We start from the raw sequence: 17,405 nt of genomic DNA, 5'->3' as shown, positions 1-17,405 counted from the left end.
CAAGCGCAAATTATTCTTTTTGGGGGTCATAATCTTTGAGAATTGACAGTACTGTTGTGTTTCTAACCCTGCGTGTGTTAGTCTAACTAAATTACATTCAATCCTTGTTTGTGTGGTTTTACACAAAACAATCTTTCCACTGGAATTCATGTGACGTTTCCAGCGGATTCGTGCGCTTGTAACGACCTAGAAGTAAAACAAAGGCCATTGCATTCTTCTTTATATATTTTTAATGAACTACTTGAGTTGTGATACACAAACAGTAATGACATTTGGATGAACTTATGTATTACATTGGAATGAGTCTAGTTAATAAGTCTGCTTTATGATAACAGTTGACATATTTGATGTTGTATCTGTGTTTAATGTATGTCTTAATGCTGAATAAATGTTCTGTTTTAGATGGATGGATCTAAGATCAAACCATTTATATTCATATTTAGATTACAATTATTTTGGTTGTTTTATGTGGATTGTAATCTATGTAAGAGTGAGCATATTTACATAAATAATAAATATTTCAAATGATTCATGTTTTCTTTTGCAATGCTTCTTCAATACATTTTGTTTACTTTATTAGTTCCAAACGTTTCACTCTGACATACAAACATTTGTAGCGTATAACAATTATATAATAATTGAATTCTTGTTTATTCTGGCGTCCTTTGGCTACTTTCTCCTCCCGCGTTTGTGACGGCGCCGGTTCAGCGCGAGGGCGTCTCCTCATCAGTCGTCCTCCTCGTCCTGCTCCTCGTCCGAGTCTCCCTCCTCGGCCTCCTCAGCCGCCTGCTTCTCGTCCAGCGCGTCCTGCAGGGCCTGCTCCTCCTCCACGGTGGGGTCCACGTCCTCGGTGATCTCGGGAGCGCTGGGGTACTCGTTTTCGGGCGGCGGCGGGAGGAGGGGGCTGTAGCCGTCGCCCGGGTACTTCAGTCCCCAGCCCACGTAGATGTTCTCAAACTTCCTGCATAGAAACACGTTCGGGAAATCAGGCCCGCCTTCCCCTTCCTGCCTTTTCCCCCCCGCATCCCGCCCCGCCCCTCCCAGCGGACCGCCGGACGGGGAATCAGGCTCGCCGGGGGGGCTCCAGTCACATGACTTGACTCGAGCCCAACGACCGCTTGGGATTTTCTTGACTTCGAACTTCCTCCGATGTCGACGGACGCCACCTCAGTTGAACGTACTTTGCGTAAGCGTAGGCGCACGCCCCCGGCCAGCAGTTGGAGCGCATGATGGCGATGGCGTGCTGGGAGGTGAGCGTGGACGACAGGCTGGAGCTCCACGGAACCGTCTCAAAGATTTCTGCCGGGATAAGCGCAAGGTGAGGAAAGGTGAGGAAAGGTTCGGGTCGCCCCCGCAGCCACGAGCGAGAGGGGTCGGCCGACCTGCGTCCTGGGAGAGCGGCGTGAGCAGCGGGGGTCCCACCTCGGGCTCGGGTTCGTCGGGGTCCTCCTCGATCTCCTCGCCCTCTTCCTCGTTGGACTCGTCTTCCGTTTTCACCGCCAAGTTCACCCAAGTGCAGCGACCCTAAAACATATCAGACCCGATCACGTGGAAAACAAGGCTGTCAAAATGGACGCCTTCATTTAAAGTTCCTTTAACGCCACAAATTTCTTTAACGCACGATTAATGAGCGGCCTTTACTTGGAAATTCTGTCCTGGGGGAATTCCACTTGCAACGCAGCGGACACGCCCACGTCAAAATTTAGCAGTAATACATTTCATAGTAATGCATATATTTGTGGAGACTGCGATAAGTTGTATTTTACAATTTGAAAAATGTGCAGAATTTCACAAGTTACTTCATGTCAAAGATGATAGCTCTTAATATGAAAAGAAAAATGCACAGAGCTGTCACCAATGTCTTAAAATGCAACGTGCCATCTAGTGGCAGAAAAAAGACACAAATCAATATCACACTTGTTTTTTACAGTGCAGTACATCTTTTTAATTTAAACTCAATTTTAGGAATTATTATGAAATGACTAAAAGATGCAGCCATATTTCTTTTAGTCTAACATTTTTTCCGCTTTTATGTTACCAAGAGTATGAAAAGTTAAAATTTTATTGTACATTTAGAACAGAAATAAAATTTGCATTTAATCATGAGAAGTCATGTGTGTCATTGACTGGCAGCCATTTTGACTGAAGCTACCGCCTTCGCTCCCGACTGTTTTACTGGATTTGGACTGATTTTGCAAGGCCCACAGAATATTGTGTTCTTTTGCTATCAAAACACGGAACCTACCAAAAGAAAGATTAGAGTCTCTTCTCTCATCAGGAAGAAAAGTATATTTCTTTCTGTTTTGCAGCAATTAGCATTAGAATATAAGTTTCATCATTACTGACAAATCTATTTAGAAATGTGATTAAAAGAGCTTTTTTTGCAACATGGCCCTGGTTGATCTCTTATATTCTGCTGCCACCTGCTGGCCTTTTTTGTAATAACTACCATTGCTTTAAGTGACCTCTTCGGGTCAGAAGCTGCATCAAAGCCTTCTGTTTGCTCTAGAGAAAAAAAAGAAGGGTGGAAAAACGTATTTATACGTTTTTGGGTTTGAATGAGAAAGAATTTAATTGGCCGATACCCCTAATAATGAAATTATCAATAATCATGATCATAATAAGAGTGAATTGATAAGACCCGCTCCATTTGGAAAGGAAGACCTCTGAAAGTTTGCAAGCTGCGCGATATCGAGCGTCACCTGCTGCAGGATGTGCTGCGTGTGATGCACCCACGAGGACAAGGAGTCGACCAGCTCGCCGACGGGGACGCCCTCGAACTCGGGGTTCTCCTCGATGCCGTCCTCGGAGGAGCCCTCCTCCTCGGCGCCTTCCTCCTCGATGGCCTGGTAGAAACCCTGCGGGCTGATCTGCGTGCCGGCCGAGATGCGGGCGATCTGCGCCCGCAGGTAGTTGGCCTCGTTGCCCGGGAATGGCGGGTAGCTGACGATGGGGGCGTCCAGCCGGCCCGTGAAGAACTTGCGGATCTGGCGGGCCACCGTGATCTGGGCCGGCGTGACCGACGGCAGCTTGGACCACGGCAGGCCCGCCTCGTTGCACACAAAGTACACGAACTTGTTGGCTCCGGTTCCTTTGGCCTCCTTGGGAACCACGGGGGGGGCTTTGTACGTCGACTGGGGGAGGGGGTCCATCTGGACACGTGAAAAAGACATCATTGTCATTCACGTTTCATCAACATCTGGACCCGTATGGCAAAGATGAAAGCAAAAGGGTCCTAAAGGAGAGCCTTGAGGCACCCCTGCCTGCTGTGCGGCATCAGTGGACAGGATAGTCGTTCGTTGCTGGCGCCTGCGAGACTTCCTTGTCCGCCGACCCGCTCACTCCACCATTGAAAGGCACTTTGCAACGGCGGAGTCCGACCCAAGACACGCTTTGGCCCGCCCCCTCATTTGAATAACGTGTATAGCGTAATAAGAGCGTCTGCAGCATGAAATAAATAAATTGATTGATTAATATTTCATTCTATTTATTATTATTTTTTTTAAATCTCTTTTTTTTTGTACTGTATTTATACATTTCTTGTTGTCGTTTTTATTTCCAGTTATATGTCTTTTTTTGTATTAAATTTTTCAATTTGATTTTTTATATGTCTTTTTATTTTCGCTTTTATTCATTTATTTCTTTAGTCATTTATTTTTAATTAAAGAACATCAAGATCTGCTCTAGTGTAAGAATATATGTTATTATTTATATCACAATCAAATTGTGATATTTATTCATCCATTTATGACTATATTTGATTTTTGTATTTACTGCTCATTTTAATTATAATATTGCTTCACCCTGTGTATGAATTTTACAATATAAATAAAGCTGCCCTGCCCTATTATATTGTGTTATTATCACAATATGGATATTATGGTTTTGATTTATCATCATTAGCATTTTTTATTCTTAGGACCACTTATCCCATTAGTTATTAAGATCTTATTTATTTTTAAATATTATTTTACACAGACATAACAATTTTGCACATATTAAAGAGATACTTGACACATTGAGCTATTTGAGCAGTATTTTTTTTTATATTTTTGTCCAGGATGAATTTGTTAACTTCATTACCTTTCAAATCAAATGTTTCCACTTGACTGAAGATGACATCAGCTGTGCTGAGGACGTCAGTAGCGATCAATCATGGCTCTCCTGTTTTCTGGGTTTGGTTATTGATTTCCTCAGCACAGGTGATGATGTCGCACAGGTGATGATGTCATCTTCAGTCGACAGCAAGTGGAAAAATTTTGATTTTAAAAGGTATGAATTGTTCATGAAAAAAGTCATCAAATTCATTCTTTTTTTTTTTTTACTGCTGAAAATGTCTCAATGAGTCAAGTATCCCTTTCAAGAATTGGCTGATTACAATAAAATGAATTGTAAACATTATAAAACGAGAGGGATTGTTTATAATATTAAAATCAACTATTTGACATGAAGGCTTTGCATTTTTCCCCCCTTTTTAAAAAAATCGGTCCATTTAAAGTATTGTCGGTTTACATCGTTCATCTCGCGCTCGGCTTTCTCCTTGGCGTCCACCTCCCGGGCCTCCTCGTCGGCCACCTCCTCGGTGCCCTCCTCGTCCTCCTCCTCGCCCTCGGCGAACTCGGCCTCGGCGATGATGTAGCTGCGCTCGATGCCCAGGATTTTGCCCCACAGGCGGCAGCGCTGCATGGTGTAGGACGACACCAGCTGCTTGAGGGCCAGGAAGACCCGCTGCATCTCCTCGCGGCCGAGACCCACGCCCGCCTGCTCCAGGAAGTACGCGATCTCGCTCACGTTGGGGAGGGCCGATTCCTGACCGGCAAAAAGTCACACAATCAGCAGTCGGCGCCTTTCACGCTTAAGAAAAAAAACGGCGTCTCAGCATTGATTCCATATCCGTTAAGCCAAACTTCTCGTACACTATTTTTTTCTTACTATCTACGTGTTCCCAATGAGGCAAAAGTGCGAAATGAAACTCCTCAGCTCGCTTCTACATAGCTTCTTGGCATCAGGATGCCACAAGAGGGCGCCAGAGTAATATTTGAATTGCTTCGGCCTGACCACAAAAACAAAGTCATTTTTCCGGCATTCAAATAGGATTGGTCCCCCCCAAATTGCGCATGTTGGCAAATTCCGAGTCGTGACGCCCAGATGGGATCGTACCAGCTCAAATTCGTGCTCGGGGGCGTCCTCGGGCCTGACAAAGAGAACCTTCTGCTGCTCGGCCAGCTCCTCGGCGGCGGTGGTCTGCTGAAGGTCCTGGAGGCTGCTCTGCGTGTCCTCGTACAGACGCAGCTTCACGTCGTGACTCAGGTCCTCCATCACGTCCACCACGTCGTGCGGACGCTCCTCGATCACGCGCATCAGCAGCCGAGAAAGGTGGTCGTACCTGACAAATTGTGGGACGGGGCAAAGGGGGGAGGCCATGCCACGCCACATCCGGTAACACGGCTTTAATACAGAAGTCAATTCAAAAATAGTCTTGACGCGATGTTCTCTGCACCCCACCAGGCTGAACGTGACATTGTGAGGAATATTGCGCTCGTGGAATTCATCTCAGGGGCGGCCATTTTGACCGAAAACAACATCACAGTTGCTCATGGTTCAGGTCGTGACCAATCTCAGGAAATCTCAGGAAATAGGTGAGCTGTGATTGGCCGTTACCTGAGAAACTGTGATGTCACTTTCAGTCGTCAGCAAGTGGCAAAATGGCTGCTGCCGAGATGGATCAAAACAGGTGGACTTTGCTGCTTTATTTATTTATGCTTTATCAGAATGCCGTGTTTAGGCTAGTGGGGCGCAAAGAACATATTATAGTGAACAACTTTTTAGATCACACTAACTCAAATTAAGCCTACTTCAAAGTTTTGAGTTTGAATTTCATCAGGCAGGAAATAAAGTGTGAAGCATTTGACCAACATTTTTACTGAAGTGTAGTCATTATGAAGTTGTTAACTTGTAGTGGACAATTCATATTTGTAATGGACGTAAAATAATGACGTCAGAATGTTTCGCGGGTTACTGTCGTGACGGTAGCAGATAGAAGTCAAACAACCAGAAACGCCAAAAGTTCATTGTGTGTTAGAAGAAAACATTTAATACGCAACAACGTTTGGTCTTACGCTTCTTTTGACAAGTCTTCAACACTCGTTTCATATTTGTCGCAACGCGCAATCGATTTTTCTCGGCCACCGTAGCAAAATAAAAATTGGTGATAGCCACCACTCACGCCCCTTACACGCACTTAGTTGCCATTGGAAAAGTCGAATAGAAAAGTCGTGGTATAAACGCGAATCAACCAAAAGAGCAGATGAGGTGTTAACTCACAGGTTTAAGTTGCTTTTGCTGCTGCTCTTCATGAGGAAAGCTTTGAAGGAAGCGGCCACCTCCAGGCTGACCTGCTGAGTTCCGTCCATCTTGGCTTCCGTCCTTCTCGCACCTTCGACGGGATTCAAGTGGGGAGCAGTTTTTCCACTTCAACGCGATTGAAGACGCTTTTCCGTCCCCCGCTGCTCGCTCGCCAGGAGAAGCCGACACGAACGAAATTGTTGCGCTGTCGCCGAGTGAGTCAAAGCAAACGTGCACGTCACGCGCAACAGCCACGGCGGTTGCCATGGAAACGCAAACGCAAATCGGTGGCTGGCAAGCGAGGAGATGACGACACCGGGTTCGCCACTTCCCGCGGCTCCTCAAAATTCTTAAAAGGTATTGAATCCAGCAATCTGAAAAACAAGCAACACCTGATTTGATGACTGAAAACAGTCCACCCATTTTCAGAACCACTCATTCCCCCAATTAACATGCTTTAAAAATAAAAGGTTCCAAATGGCTTTTGTGATAACCAACAAAACAATGACGTCGTTTTAGTCTGGACTATAAAGATCAGATCCGAAGTTGGCCTTAAATTTAATTGGGAATAGAATAAACACGTCTTAAATGTAAGTTGCCTAAAAGCTGTAAGAAGCTTTTTTAGCAGCTTCCAGCGACTCTAATCCCATTTGTCAACTTCTTCAGGAATGACATCAATCAACCTACAACATTTGATTTGGAGAACAGTCTAGTGGACCAGAATAAAATTAAGAACCAATCAAGGTATTATTACAAGTCAAAAACTAAGCATCGCGACAAGAACCAACCTACAAGTAGCGTAGTAGCAAAAATCAAACAAAAACAAGACTAGAAAACGACATCATCAATTCGTCATAACTCAAGTCAAGCACGAGTCAAAAAACAAGTATAGACTGTTACTTGAAATACAATTTTAAATAAACACACCTATTGTGTTCATAAAATGCAAGTTTAATTGATCGTTTCTATACACAAAGCAGTGGCAGCCCCCAATCGCCCCCCCGCCGTTCATCCCTGCAGTTTGGCGAGCGTGTCGGCGTACTGGAACTGCCGGTTGTTCTCGTAGTCCAGCATGTCCAGAGCCACTTGGCAGCTCTCCTTAACCACACGCTCGCCGTCGCCACGGAAACGTTGCAGCACGGCCAGGCACTCGTCCCGGCCGATGGAGCCCAGCGCCTCGGCCGCCTCGTGCCGCACCATGGCGCTCTCGCCGTCGCGCTCCAGAACGGCGCGGAGGGCCGGCACGGCGGCGGGGTGTTGCATCTGACCCAGGACGTAGCCGATCTCGTGCCGGAAGAGTGCGCTCGAACACCGGAGGCCTGAAAAACACAAACCCAAGAAGCAATTCTCAAATCAAGTTCAAATGGCAAAAACAAACACGGTCAAGTCATGACGTCTCACCGTCCCCCAAGGCGAGGACGGCGTCGCGGCTGCCGACGTTCCTGAGCGCGAACATGGCCCGGTAGCGTTCGAAGAGCGGCAGGCTCTCGTCCAGCAGGGCGGCGCGCAGCTCCGGCACGTTCCGGCGGGCGGCGGGCGGCGCCGGGTCCACCGAGCTGTACGGGTTCCCGTCCACGTCGCCCGCCTCTCTGTCGCCGCTCTCAAGCCACTCCAAACGCCGCACGGCCAGCTGGCACGTCTCGGCCACCTGCAAGCACGTCAACGCCGAGTTCACATCGGGAGCAAACGCCAGACTTTTGACGGACCTTTTGTCATACGCAGTCGAACCTCTTTTGAGGTCCCAACATCAAACTAAGGGAAACAAAGACACGTCCCCCTTTTTTTTTCTTGTTGTTCCTCAAGTTACATTTTTTTTCATTAAAAATGCAAAAAAAGCATTAAAAAAATGAATACATTATTTCCAAACAAAATGTGAAAAAACATGTTTTTTTTATGTCCCCAAAAGTATAAAAAGGTTTATTATTGAGGAATTTTTTTTTTTTTTTTTTACAAAAAATGTGCTTTTTTTGTGTAAAATTGCCATGCTAGAAATAAGATGCTTTAAAAAACAAAATAAAATTCAGTTGATGTCATGTGCGTGCTGAGCTCCATTCAACAAAAGTTGGAATGTGATTGGTTTGTTGTGAACAGTCACATCCCTGACCTTTCCCCCCCAATTGAGTTGTGCAGGTTAAAGGTCACAATAATGATGTAAAACTTTCTAAATATTTTTTTCTTGGTCTCCTTTTGAGACCACAAAAGTCTGGCACTTGAAGAGGGGTGTGCAGACTTTATCAATCCCTTGCACCTCAATGACGGGGTCCTGGCTGTAGGCCTTCAGCAGGTCCAGAACCGAAGTGTCCCCGATGGCTCCCAGGGCTTCTCCTGCAGTCGCACACAAACTCTTGGCTTAAACGTACCCCACGCGTTGGGAGTCTCGGCAAAATGGCCGCCACTCACCCGCTTCGTGCCGGACCATGGGCTCCTGTCGGGCGTCCTCGAGTACGGCGCTGAGGACGGGTATGGCACGCACGTCCTGCATCTGACCCAAGCAGTAGGCCAGCTCGTGCTTGAGCAGCGCCGAGTCGTCGCTGAAGGCTTTGCTGATCCACTCCACCGCCTCGGCGCCTAAATCGGAACGCGGCAGGATCACAGAATTGAAACACCTCAGACAAAAATTCACATCATACTCAAGAACTAACAGTTTGAAGATGTTCTGGTTGGAATGTCCATTTGGCAGAGGTTACAAAAAATGGTAGGCGTGTCTCTCTTGAGCAGACATCACCCACATGACATCACCTACTTTGGCTTACAGGATTCCTTCAAAGACAAACTCGAGACATTTGTCATGTCTGCGACCACATTTAAAGCGCACGTCTTACACAGGTAAGTGATCATTTGTTGATCCATTTGTCCTGGTTTTGAAATGTACCTCCCAGGTTCTTGAGGGTGAACAGAGCTCGGAACCGCTGCGTCAGGTCCTGACGGGGGTCCACCAGAACAGAACCCACCGCAGCCAGGTGCTCCACACTGGCCATCCTGCGGACACACACACATTATACAAAACACACACACACACCTCAAATGAACATGTAAAGCACTTGAAAACAACCTTTGCCGCATCCAAAGTGCTGCACATGCAGTAAAAATCAGTCATCATACATAAAACAAAGGCGTAAAACAAAAATGAATCAAATAAAAGAATTCATTTACCCAAATGACTTAAACATAAAAAAAAACATGATTTTACACACGCACAAAGTTCCAAGCTACATAAGGAAAATGTGGGTATTTGTTCGCAAAGTTTATATTAACGTGTCTTACTACTAGGAATGTGGTCCAAAATACACATGCTAAAGGTAGCTAGGCTAGCTAGCCACGTTTCAAACAGGCAGGCGTTACGTCACCAGCTGCAGCGACGGTTAGCTTCCTAAAGAAACATTTTTCAAGACGATTATTTTTTATTTTTTATTTTTTTAAAGAGCGCACCTGACGATGAAAGAAAGTCGTCAGTTGGTAGCGCAGAAGCAGGTCAATAAGAGTTCATTGCCTCGGCTGGCTGTGGCAGACTGACTGGTCCGTGTTGTGCCGAATGCTCGCACGCCTATTGACTTCCGTAAACGTCAGGCGTGACGTCAGGTGAAAAAGGCGGGGCGAGTAATGTGCGTATGGACGCAAACGTCCATCCACAAGGAAAGTAGCACTGCAGCCTAGTCATTTTATTTTAAGTAACTACTAATTGTTTACTACTTATGACAGCGGTGCACGTTGCAGTGTTTGTGTTTCAGACGTTTGTTTTATTTTGGAGAGAATGCGGGCGGAAGTGAGCAGCGCGACGAACGAAGCGTTCGGAGGATGAGGAGGGAGGCGTCGAGGAAACACCTGCGTGCGTGTTTTGGAACAACGCATGCCGCCTGACGTTTGGATTCGAAGAAGCAGACCAAGGAGCAGCTTTACGCTCGGACGACATTCTTCCTTGCTTTCCATCCTTCGGTCAATTCTTGCATCCTCAGACGACGCCACACGGGCCGCGCATTTTCCTCCTCCTCCTCCTCCTCCTCCTCCTCATCGTCATCCTCATGGTGGACGTCAAATGATCGTCGACGCTTGCCAAGGAAAGCGCGTCGTCGTCCTCCACCGTCTTCATCACCAGGTAGGCGACCTACAGTACGACAAGACAATCAATGTGCACGCGTCCTCCATTGCATGAGATGCAGGCTGGCAACCTCGCATGACGATTTTCTTGATTGGATTGTTTTAGGAATTTGCATTATTGCCTGAATGACCGTCGCGGTTTCCCCGCTGCAATTCGTGTTTATTGTCTACACTGTTTGTTTGAAATCATGAAAGAGCTGTTTTGGAGGAAAGTGGTGGAATGTTATGATCTAACCAGTCGAGCACTTTGACTCATCATTTATGTGAAGGGAGGGGAAAAAAAACTACCAAAAGTGTTGGCTGTCAAAAAAGCTTGTAGCTTCTTCTTCAGTTCTTCTGCAATCAACAGTCAAACCACAAAAAAAAAAACAGTTTTCTCAGCCAAAAGTAGAGCAAACCGATTTGGTTGTTAAGCAGGGGCGATGGTAGCAGATGTTGCGGAGTTGTATGACTTCCATCGTGTTGCCATTTGTCTCCCTCATGATTGACATGTCAAGAGTAGAAGCTAGAAATCGGACATCAACATATGATGACATGAATTTACAATTTAGAAATCCATCGCGTATAAATTCACGAAAATGGCAAATGGTCGTCAGCACCTGAGGTCTGGCTGCAATATTTTAATTTTTTTAATTTAATTTGATTTAATTTTGGTTTGTTTCAGAGCGCGTGGCCATGCAGCCGCCGCAGCCGCCGCAGCCGCCGCAGCAGTCCTTCCTCACGGCCCGGGTCAGCATCATCTTCGTCATCTTGCTCGTCCGGCCGTTGGCCGCCACTTCCGCTTCCTGCCCGGCGAGCTGCCGATGTTACAGCTTGACGGTGGAGTGCGGATCCACCGGCCTCCTCGTCTTACCTGAGCAGGTGCCCGCATCCACGCAGGTAACAAAAAACAGCAACATGCACTCCAAAAGACAAAGGTCGTATTGTGGCTTTTTTCAACATCATGCATGCTCCACCAATGTCCAGATGAGTACGACGAGCCCTGACTGTTTGACCCTGACCACACCCATCAGCTTTGATCTTCCCTTTATAGTCGGAGTGTGCGGAACGTCACACGCCACAGTTTCTTTGGGAAGGGGCGGAGCTTTTCTTACCTCATTTGCAGTCATGTCTTTGTTTGTCAACTGTGGCTGTCGCTTTAAGAATGAACGAGCCTGACACACATGCTGCAGTTACGCATTGGGCCATAGGTGGCAGTCGTGAGCAAAAAAGGGACAAACTGCACAAAGATCCTTTAAAAAGAGAAAATGGTATATTAAAAAAAAGAAAAGTACTTTTTTGGGATGAAAAGTTTTTTCTTCAGGGTGATTTTTCTTTTTCAAGGACCAAGTCATTCCGTTTTTTTATTTTAGTTTTAGAAAGTCTTTATTTTTCCCAAGTAAAAAAAGAATCCGTACTTGCCTAAAAAAAGGACTTATTTCTTCATTTCAATAACGTTTTGGCCTAACTTCAAATATGTGTTCATTAACGCGTTCGATGACCCGATTACCTTTCCAACCTTTTGATGTTGTTGTCGCCGTATCCTCGCAGACGCTATTTCTGCAGGACAATGCGATCGGTCAGATCCACCGGCAGGACCTCACCCCGCTTGCGCACCTGCACTACCTCTACCTGCAGGTAAGACATGTCAAATCCAGGCCCACCAAGGAAAAGGCCAAACTGTGGCGGGCTTTTTCCTTTCTGAACCTGGACTGCCCAACCCCGCCCACAATTATGCAAATGTGAAATGTGGCGGCTGGACAACGCCCCCCCCGCAGAACAACAGCATCTCTGCGGTAGAGCCGGGCTCGTTCCAGACGCAGACGCAGCTGCTGGAGCTGGCGCTGGACGGGAACAGGATCCGCTCGGTGACGGCCGACACCTTCCGGGGACTCCGACACCTGCGCATCCTCTACCTGGCCGCAAATGACATCACACGCTTGCTCGACTTCACCTTCCATGGCCTGCAGGTGCGGCGCGCAACGGGGAAAAAAAGAAAAGCAAGCTTCCCGGGGGGGTCCCTTGCGTTTGGCAGCGGGAAATCGGAGCCAAACTGATGCCCAATTAAAAGCATTGTCGGGTGTAAAAAAAATTACAAATATTGAAATGAAAAAATCCGCAAATAGCGTATGTAAATTTGTGGATTCGAACAAAACATTTTGGGGGCAGAAGGGGTCCACTGTCCAGTGTTTTCAATTAAATTATGAATAAATAAAATACATGAAAATGACAAGAACATTTTTTTTCAAGAAAAGTTGTATTTTTCATTACCTATTTTTTCTGACATTTAGAGTAAAACTTTTGAGCAATGAATTAAATAATTCCTTTTCGTATAAAAAGTAGGCTATTCATTAAAAGTCGGATTTTGGGGCTGGAGTCTCGCAAAATTTAAAGGAACGTTGTGGAGCTTCTTTTTTTTTCCCTCGCGTTGTTTTGCGTCCTCAGCGGCTGCAGGAGCTGCACGTGCAGCGCAACGAGGTGGAGGCGGTGGGCGAGCAGGCGCTGGCGGGTCTGACGTCGCTGGCGCTGCTGGACCTGAGCGGGAACCGCCTGCACACCTTGGCGGCCGCCGCGCTCTGGCCGCTGGTCAGCTTGCAGGTGCTGCGCATCACCGGTGAGCTTCCGCAAAATGGCCCGCAAACACAAACGCGCAATGGTTAAGGAGCCACATGCTGCTTCACCGCCCGGCCGTCGGCAGAGAACCCGTGGCGCTGCGACTGCGCCCTGCACTGGCTGAGGAGCTGGATGGACGAGGAGGGCCGGCGTCTGCTCAGCTCGTCCGAGCGGCGCCGCCTGCGCTGCCGCGAGCCGCCGCGGCTGTCGCGCCTCGGCCTGCTGGAGGTGCCGCCCAACAGCCTGGTGTGCATCCCCCCCCTGGTGCAGCTGGAACCCCGGCGGCTGGCGGTGCGCCTCGGCGACAGTCTGCGAGTCTCCTGCCACGCCTCCGGATACCCGCGCCCGCAGGTCGGCACGCACGCGCCCTCGCAAAAACAGCAACACATTTTCTTTTGTTTTTGGGTACGGCAGAATGTACGTTAAGGGAAGGAAAAGATGCATTCTTGAAAGCGCCGACTTTATAAAAATAATCATCATTTCTTGAAAGAAATTGCCTGTCATTTTTTTCCTTAAAAATAATTTAAAAATAAGCATTTTCACCTAAAAACTTTTTAAAAATGTTTTTTTTTCAACTTACGTAACATTAAATAAATGTTTCTTCTCTTCCAAGATTTGTTCTTGAAAAAATTCTTTCAATTTTAACAAAACTTTTTGAGAGAAATATTTTTAAAAAGTTTTTCCGACAGCATTTAAAAAAAAAAGTTTTCATCTTGATGAAAAGGACAATTTTTGTACTTTATTTGTAATACTTGTTTATTCACGTATTTATTGTTGAGAAATGACTTTCAATTCTTTGAGTGCTCACCTGTCGGCAGGTGACTTGGAGGAAGGCGTCTTCAGGCAAGGTGTCGCCGGCGCCCCGAGGGCTGGTGCAGGACCTCGGCGGCGGGACCCGAGGAGCGGGCGGCAGCGGGGAGCCTTCAGAAGGCGGCCGGGCGCACGTCCAGAAGAGCGGCGACGGCGGCGCCGCGCACTTTGACCCCGACACGGGCAGCGGGATGCTCTTCCTCAGCAACGTGACGGTGGCGCACGCCGGCTTCTACGAGTGCGAGGCCTGGAACGCGGGCGGCGCGGCGCGGGTCACCTTCCAACTGGCCATCAACTCGTCGTCTTCGTCATCGTCGTCCATCTGGGCGGGCTGGGCGCAGGCGGGCCCCCCCGACGCGCCGGCGTGGCCCCGCCTGAGGAGCGGCGGCGGCGACGTGAGCCGGGAGCCGCTGTACGCGTTGGGCAGCATGGCCTTCGGCGCGCTGGGCGCCGCCACGCAGACGGCCATCGCTGCCGGCATCTCGCTGCTGGCGCTCACCGCGCTGCTGCTGCTCGCCATGATCTACAGCCGGCGTCTGCGGGGCCACAAGGACGCGCACGCCGCACACAAGGTACGCACACGCACGACATCCTCTCATAACAAATGGATTTTTTTTTTCTTAACTAAGAGGAATTTTCTTCAGAGCTGAGGTTATTTTGGGAAAATGTCATTCTCCCCAGAAAGTTTATTTTTGTTTACGCTGTTGTAATTTTGAGACAAGTTATTAAGTTTTGCCAGGACAGTATTTTTCCCCAGAAAAGTCATATTTTTTTTTTGGGGGGGGGACCTTGTTTTCACAGAAATTTTTTTTGTTTGAAAAATACATTTTTCCAGAACAGTTTTTAGACTAAACGTTTTTTGGAATCTCCCAACTAGAATTTTTTTTTTTTTTTTCTGCTGCTGGAAAAGTTATTATTCAGAGAAAAGTTATTTTTCCCTGGAAAGTTTAGTTTCGTATTACAAAAGAGGATTAATTAGGGCCAGTGAAGAAGAAAAAAGGGTTGGCAGGATTCTTACTTTATTCTCAGAATTCTAATTCTAAATTGAAAATTCTGACTTGAATCTAAGAATTTTGACTTTAAAGTCATAATCCTGCCAACTTTTTTTTTTCTCTCTTTTGGCCCTAATCGTCTCCCGTACATTTTTGAAGAAAAAGCTTGATTTCTATGTGACGTTGCCGCCGCTGCTGTTTTGGCATCAGGAGGAGAGCATCCTGTACGTGAACGACTACTCGGACGGGCCGACGACCTTCGCCCAGCTGGAGGAGTTCCGGGACGAGCGCGGCCACGAAATGTTCGTCCTGAACCGCGCCAAACCCGTGCTGCCGCCGGCTCCGCCCGCCGCACCACCGGCCCGCGGCCCCACCCCTTCCGACGCCAGCAGCCGCTCGGGTTCCTCGGCAGCCGGCCCGCAGCCGCCCGCCAGCCCCGGCGAGGCGGACGGCGACATTCGGACCGTGCGGAGAATGGCGGGCGAGGGCGGGGAGGCGGAGCCGGTCATGACGTCCGAGGGCGAGGGCGTGTTCCTCAACCACGCCGGCTTGTTCGTGGACTCTCAGATGGCCTACGAGATCCACTGCTGAACACCGGCCGGCTGGCGACGACGACGGCTTGGGCGTGCCGACGCCGCGACCCCCGACCTCGGCGTTTTTATCGGAACTCCTCGGACAAACCATGTTGACGCTTTGAGAGCTTTCTGGACTTTGGTCATGTTCTCGCGCACGTGCTTCTTCTTCGTACTTGTCTTCTTTGGGAAAAGAGCGAGACAAAAACCATGCCAAAAAGACCCGGTTGCCACGGACTGTTGAACCGGCCAAGAAGGGGGATGCTAATTGGCTAGCAAGGTGCTAGCGTACGGAGGAGTATTGCGGACACACTGGAAAGAAAACAAAATGGGTGCGACTATTATGATACGATGAGCTAAAGTGAAGGTGAGTTCAGGTCACTTTGCCCTGTTGCGCAACTATACGAAAACAAAGCTTCCTTTTAGAGAATGACTCCCCTCATGCCTTTTAGTGCAACACATGCAACACAAAAGTCAGTGTCTTGTTAGAAAGAAAAAAATATATATGCCTTTTTTCCTCCCCCAGAAGAATTGCACATTTTTCATGGTTTTGGGAAAAAAAAAAGGTCAGAATGTTGTGTTTTTTGAAAATCACCCCCAAGCATATTTTGTGAGAAATCAGTCAAAGCTTAAGATCAATTTCCTAGTTTTTTCTTCACAAAAAGGCTTATTTTTCTTCTCAGGAAATCAAAATTTCTGCAAAGGTGAAAAAGATGGAATTTTACTCAAATGTATTTTTTTGAGGGAAAAAAAGATGTATTTTGTTTTTTTTAAAAGGAAAAAACATATTTTCTCCACAGATGTATTCTTTCAAATGTAATTTCAGGAAAATATTTCTTGGGGGACAATAACATATTCATTTCCCAGAGAAAAGCGTATTTTAAAAGTCTTAAGAATAATGTGACACTTTTTCCTCACTGAAAAAAAAAAGTCGTAAAAAAGTTTGAAATTGGAGCGAGTAGCGAGCGCGTCAGCAAACTTTCACACAATCGCTTCAGTGATGTGACTTTATGTTTTTTGTGATATGACACCTTTTTGTCCCCAGAAATGAAGACTTGCTTGTGGAATTTTCTTTCCAGTGCGTCCGTGCTCGTCCTTCTCACGTGCGTGTGCACGCTCGTCATTTTTAGCAAATGTGGTTGTGCTCGTTAGCATGTAGCAGTTGTCGTGTTTACAGTCTTGGTGTTGTTGTTTTCATTCCTACAGGTTTGAGGGATGTGAGGGGGGGGTAAGGAAGCGACCCCCCCCCCCCCATTTGAAACGATAGCAACGTTTGTTATCGTTTAACATTTTGTGCCAACGAAGAGTTGTGACGAGCTTGTCAATAAAACAAACGATGTTGCTTGCTTGCTTGCTTAACTCGTTTGCTAACAAAGGACGGAAACCTCCATTAATGCCCAAATGAAATGGCAACAGTGGTAGGTTTCGTCTCCATTGCTAACTCGTTCCTTTTTAACCTCATGACAGAAATATGAATTTTCTGTCTGCCAGCTGCTTTACAGCGATCGACTGAGTTCAGTGACAAAATACACAGTCAATTTTGTAGAGTACGTTTGACTCGAAACAGATTCAAATTTACACTTGGACGAGAGTAAAATATTTTGTTGTACGAGAGAATTTTTGGGGTCTCCTGGATATCAGCAAAGAGTAGGCGTGGCAAAGCTCAGGTGGTAGAGCAGACGTCTCCCAACCTGAAGGTCCGTAGTTCGTTCCGCAACCCTTGTGCTAGCTTTAAAAAAACAAACAAAATGTAAAACAAACAAAAAAAAAAAAGTCCTTGTAAAATGTACTTAAAATTTCTGAGTGAAAAAAACTTTACTAGTTTATTGTGATGGGATAGGCCAGTCCTCTCGTACACAGTCGAAATACTTTGAGTATAATTGACTCTCTTCCAAGTGTGTTCCGAGCGAGCAGCACCAGATCGACTCTCTAGAAATGTTACCGTGAAAGCATCGTCGTGTTCGTTGAGTTTCCGAGCAAAAACCAGAGAAAACTAACT

General features: G+C 46.9%; 3 protein-coding genes across 3 annotated transcripts; 1 reads left to right on the top strand and 2 right to left on the bottom strand.

Annotated features, from left to right (window-relative positions):
• Positions 1-207: 207 nt before the first annotated feature.
• Positions 208-6,816, bottom strand: rsph4a (radial spoke head component 4A). The gene is made up of 7 exons (XM_077583782.1): positions 6,325-6,816; positions 5,161-5,386; positions 4,513-4,809; positions 2,703-3,152; positions 1,383-1,524; positions 1,182-1,299; positions 208-961 (listed from the first exon to the last, which is right to left on the bottom strand). Exons 1-7 carry the CDS (start codon positions 6,411-6,413, stop codon positions 727-729), a joined length of 1,557 nt encoding a protein of 518 aa, XP_077439908.1. The 5' UTR covers positions 6,414-6,816; the 3' UTR covers positions 208-726.
• A 276-nt stretch (positions 6,817-7,092) lies between these two features.
• dohh (deoxyhypusine hydroxylase/monooxygenase) lies at positions 7,093-9,931 on the bottom strand. The gene is made up of 6 exons (XM_077583794.1): positions 9,775-9,931; positions 9,218-9,324; positions 8,746-8,913; positions 8,594-8,670; positions 7,747-7,993; positions 7,093-7,664 (listed from the first exon to the last, which is right to left on the bottom strand). Exons 2-6 carry the CDS (start codon positions 9,321-9,323, stop codon positions 7,354-7,356), a joined length of 909 nt encoding a protein of 302 aa, XP_077439920.1. The 5' UTR covers position 9,324; positions 9,775-9,931; the 3' UTR covers positions 7,093-7,353.
• On the top strand, positions 9,924-16,748 carry LOC144062407 (leucine-rich repeat-containing protein 24-like). The gene is made up of 8 exons (XM_077583772.1): positions 9,924-10,438; positions 11,105-11,319; positions 11,971-12,057; positions 12,198-12,389; positions 12,865-13,033; positions 13,118-13,383; positions 13,851-14,414; positions 15,045-16,748. Exons 2-8 carry the CDS (start codon positions 11,116-11,118, stop codon positions 15,423-15,425), a joined length of 1,863 nt encoding a protein of 620 aa, XP_077439898.1. The 5' UTR covers positions 9,924-10,438; positions 11,105-11,115; the 3' UTR covers positions 15,426-16,748.
• The last annotated feature ends 657 nt before the right edge of the window (positions 16,749-17,405 follow it).

The sequence above is a fragment of the Vanacampus margaritifer genome, chromosome 13 (assembly GCF_051991255.1).
Source record: "Vanacampus margaritifer isolate UIUO_Vmar chromosome 13, RoL_Vmar_1.0, whole genome shotgun sequence".
NCBI lineage: Eukaryota > Metazoa > Chordata > Actinopteri > Syngnathiformes > Syngnathidae > Vanacampus > Vanacampus margaritifer.
Note: the sequence above shows the minus strand (reverse complement) of the source record. Positions and strands in the feature narration are given on the sequence as shown.

Excerpts from the sequence above, each read along its gene's own strand:
- rsph4a (XM_077583782.1), bottom strand. The coding sequence starts at position 6,413 with ATGGACGGAACTCAGCAGGTCAGCCTGGAGGTGGCCGCTTCCTTCAAA. Across the intron at positions 5,387-6,324 it reads AGCAAAAGCAACTTAAACCT|GTACGACCACCTTTCTCGGC; the intron begins GTGAGTTAACAC and ends ACAATTTGTCAG. Across the intron at positions 962-1,181 it reads TGCGCCTACGCTTACGCAAA|GAAGTTTGAGAACATCTACG; the intron begins GTACGTTCAACT and ends GTTTCTATGCAG.
- dohh (XM_077583794.1), bottom strand. The coding sequence starts at position 9,323 with ATGGCCAGTGTGGAGCACCTGGCTGCGGTGGGTTCTGTTCTGGTGGAC. Across the intron at positions 8,914-9,217 it reads CACCCTCAAGAACCTGGGAG|GCGCCGAGGCGGTGGAGTGG; the intron begins GTACATTTCAAA and ends GTTCCGATTTAG. Across the intron at positions 7,994-8,593 it reads GCCAGGACCCCGTCATTGAG|GTGGCCGAGACGTGCCAGCT; the intron begins GTGCAAGGGATT and ends ACGTGCTTGCAG.
- LOC144062407 (XM_077583772.1), top strand. The coding sequence starts at position 11,116 with ATGCAGCCGCCGCAGCCGCCGCAGCCGCCGCAGCAGTCCTTCCTCACG. Across the intron at positions 11,320-11,970 it reads AGGTGCCCGCATCCACGCAG|ACGCTATTTCTGCAGGACAA; the intron begins GTAACAAAAAAC and ends GTATCCTCGCAG. Across the intron at positions 14,415-15,044 it reads ACGCGCACGCCGCACACAAG|GAGGAGAGCATCCTGTACGT; the intron begins GTACGCACACGC and ends TTTTGGCATCAG.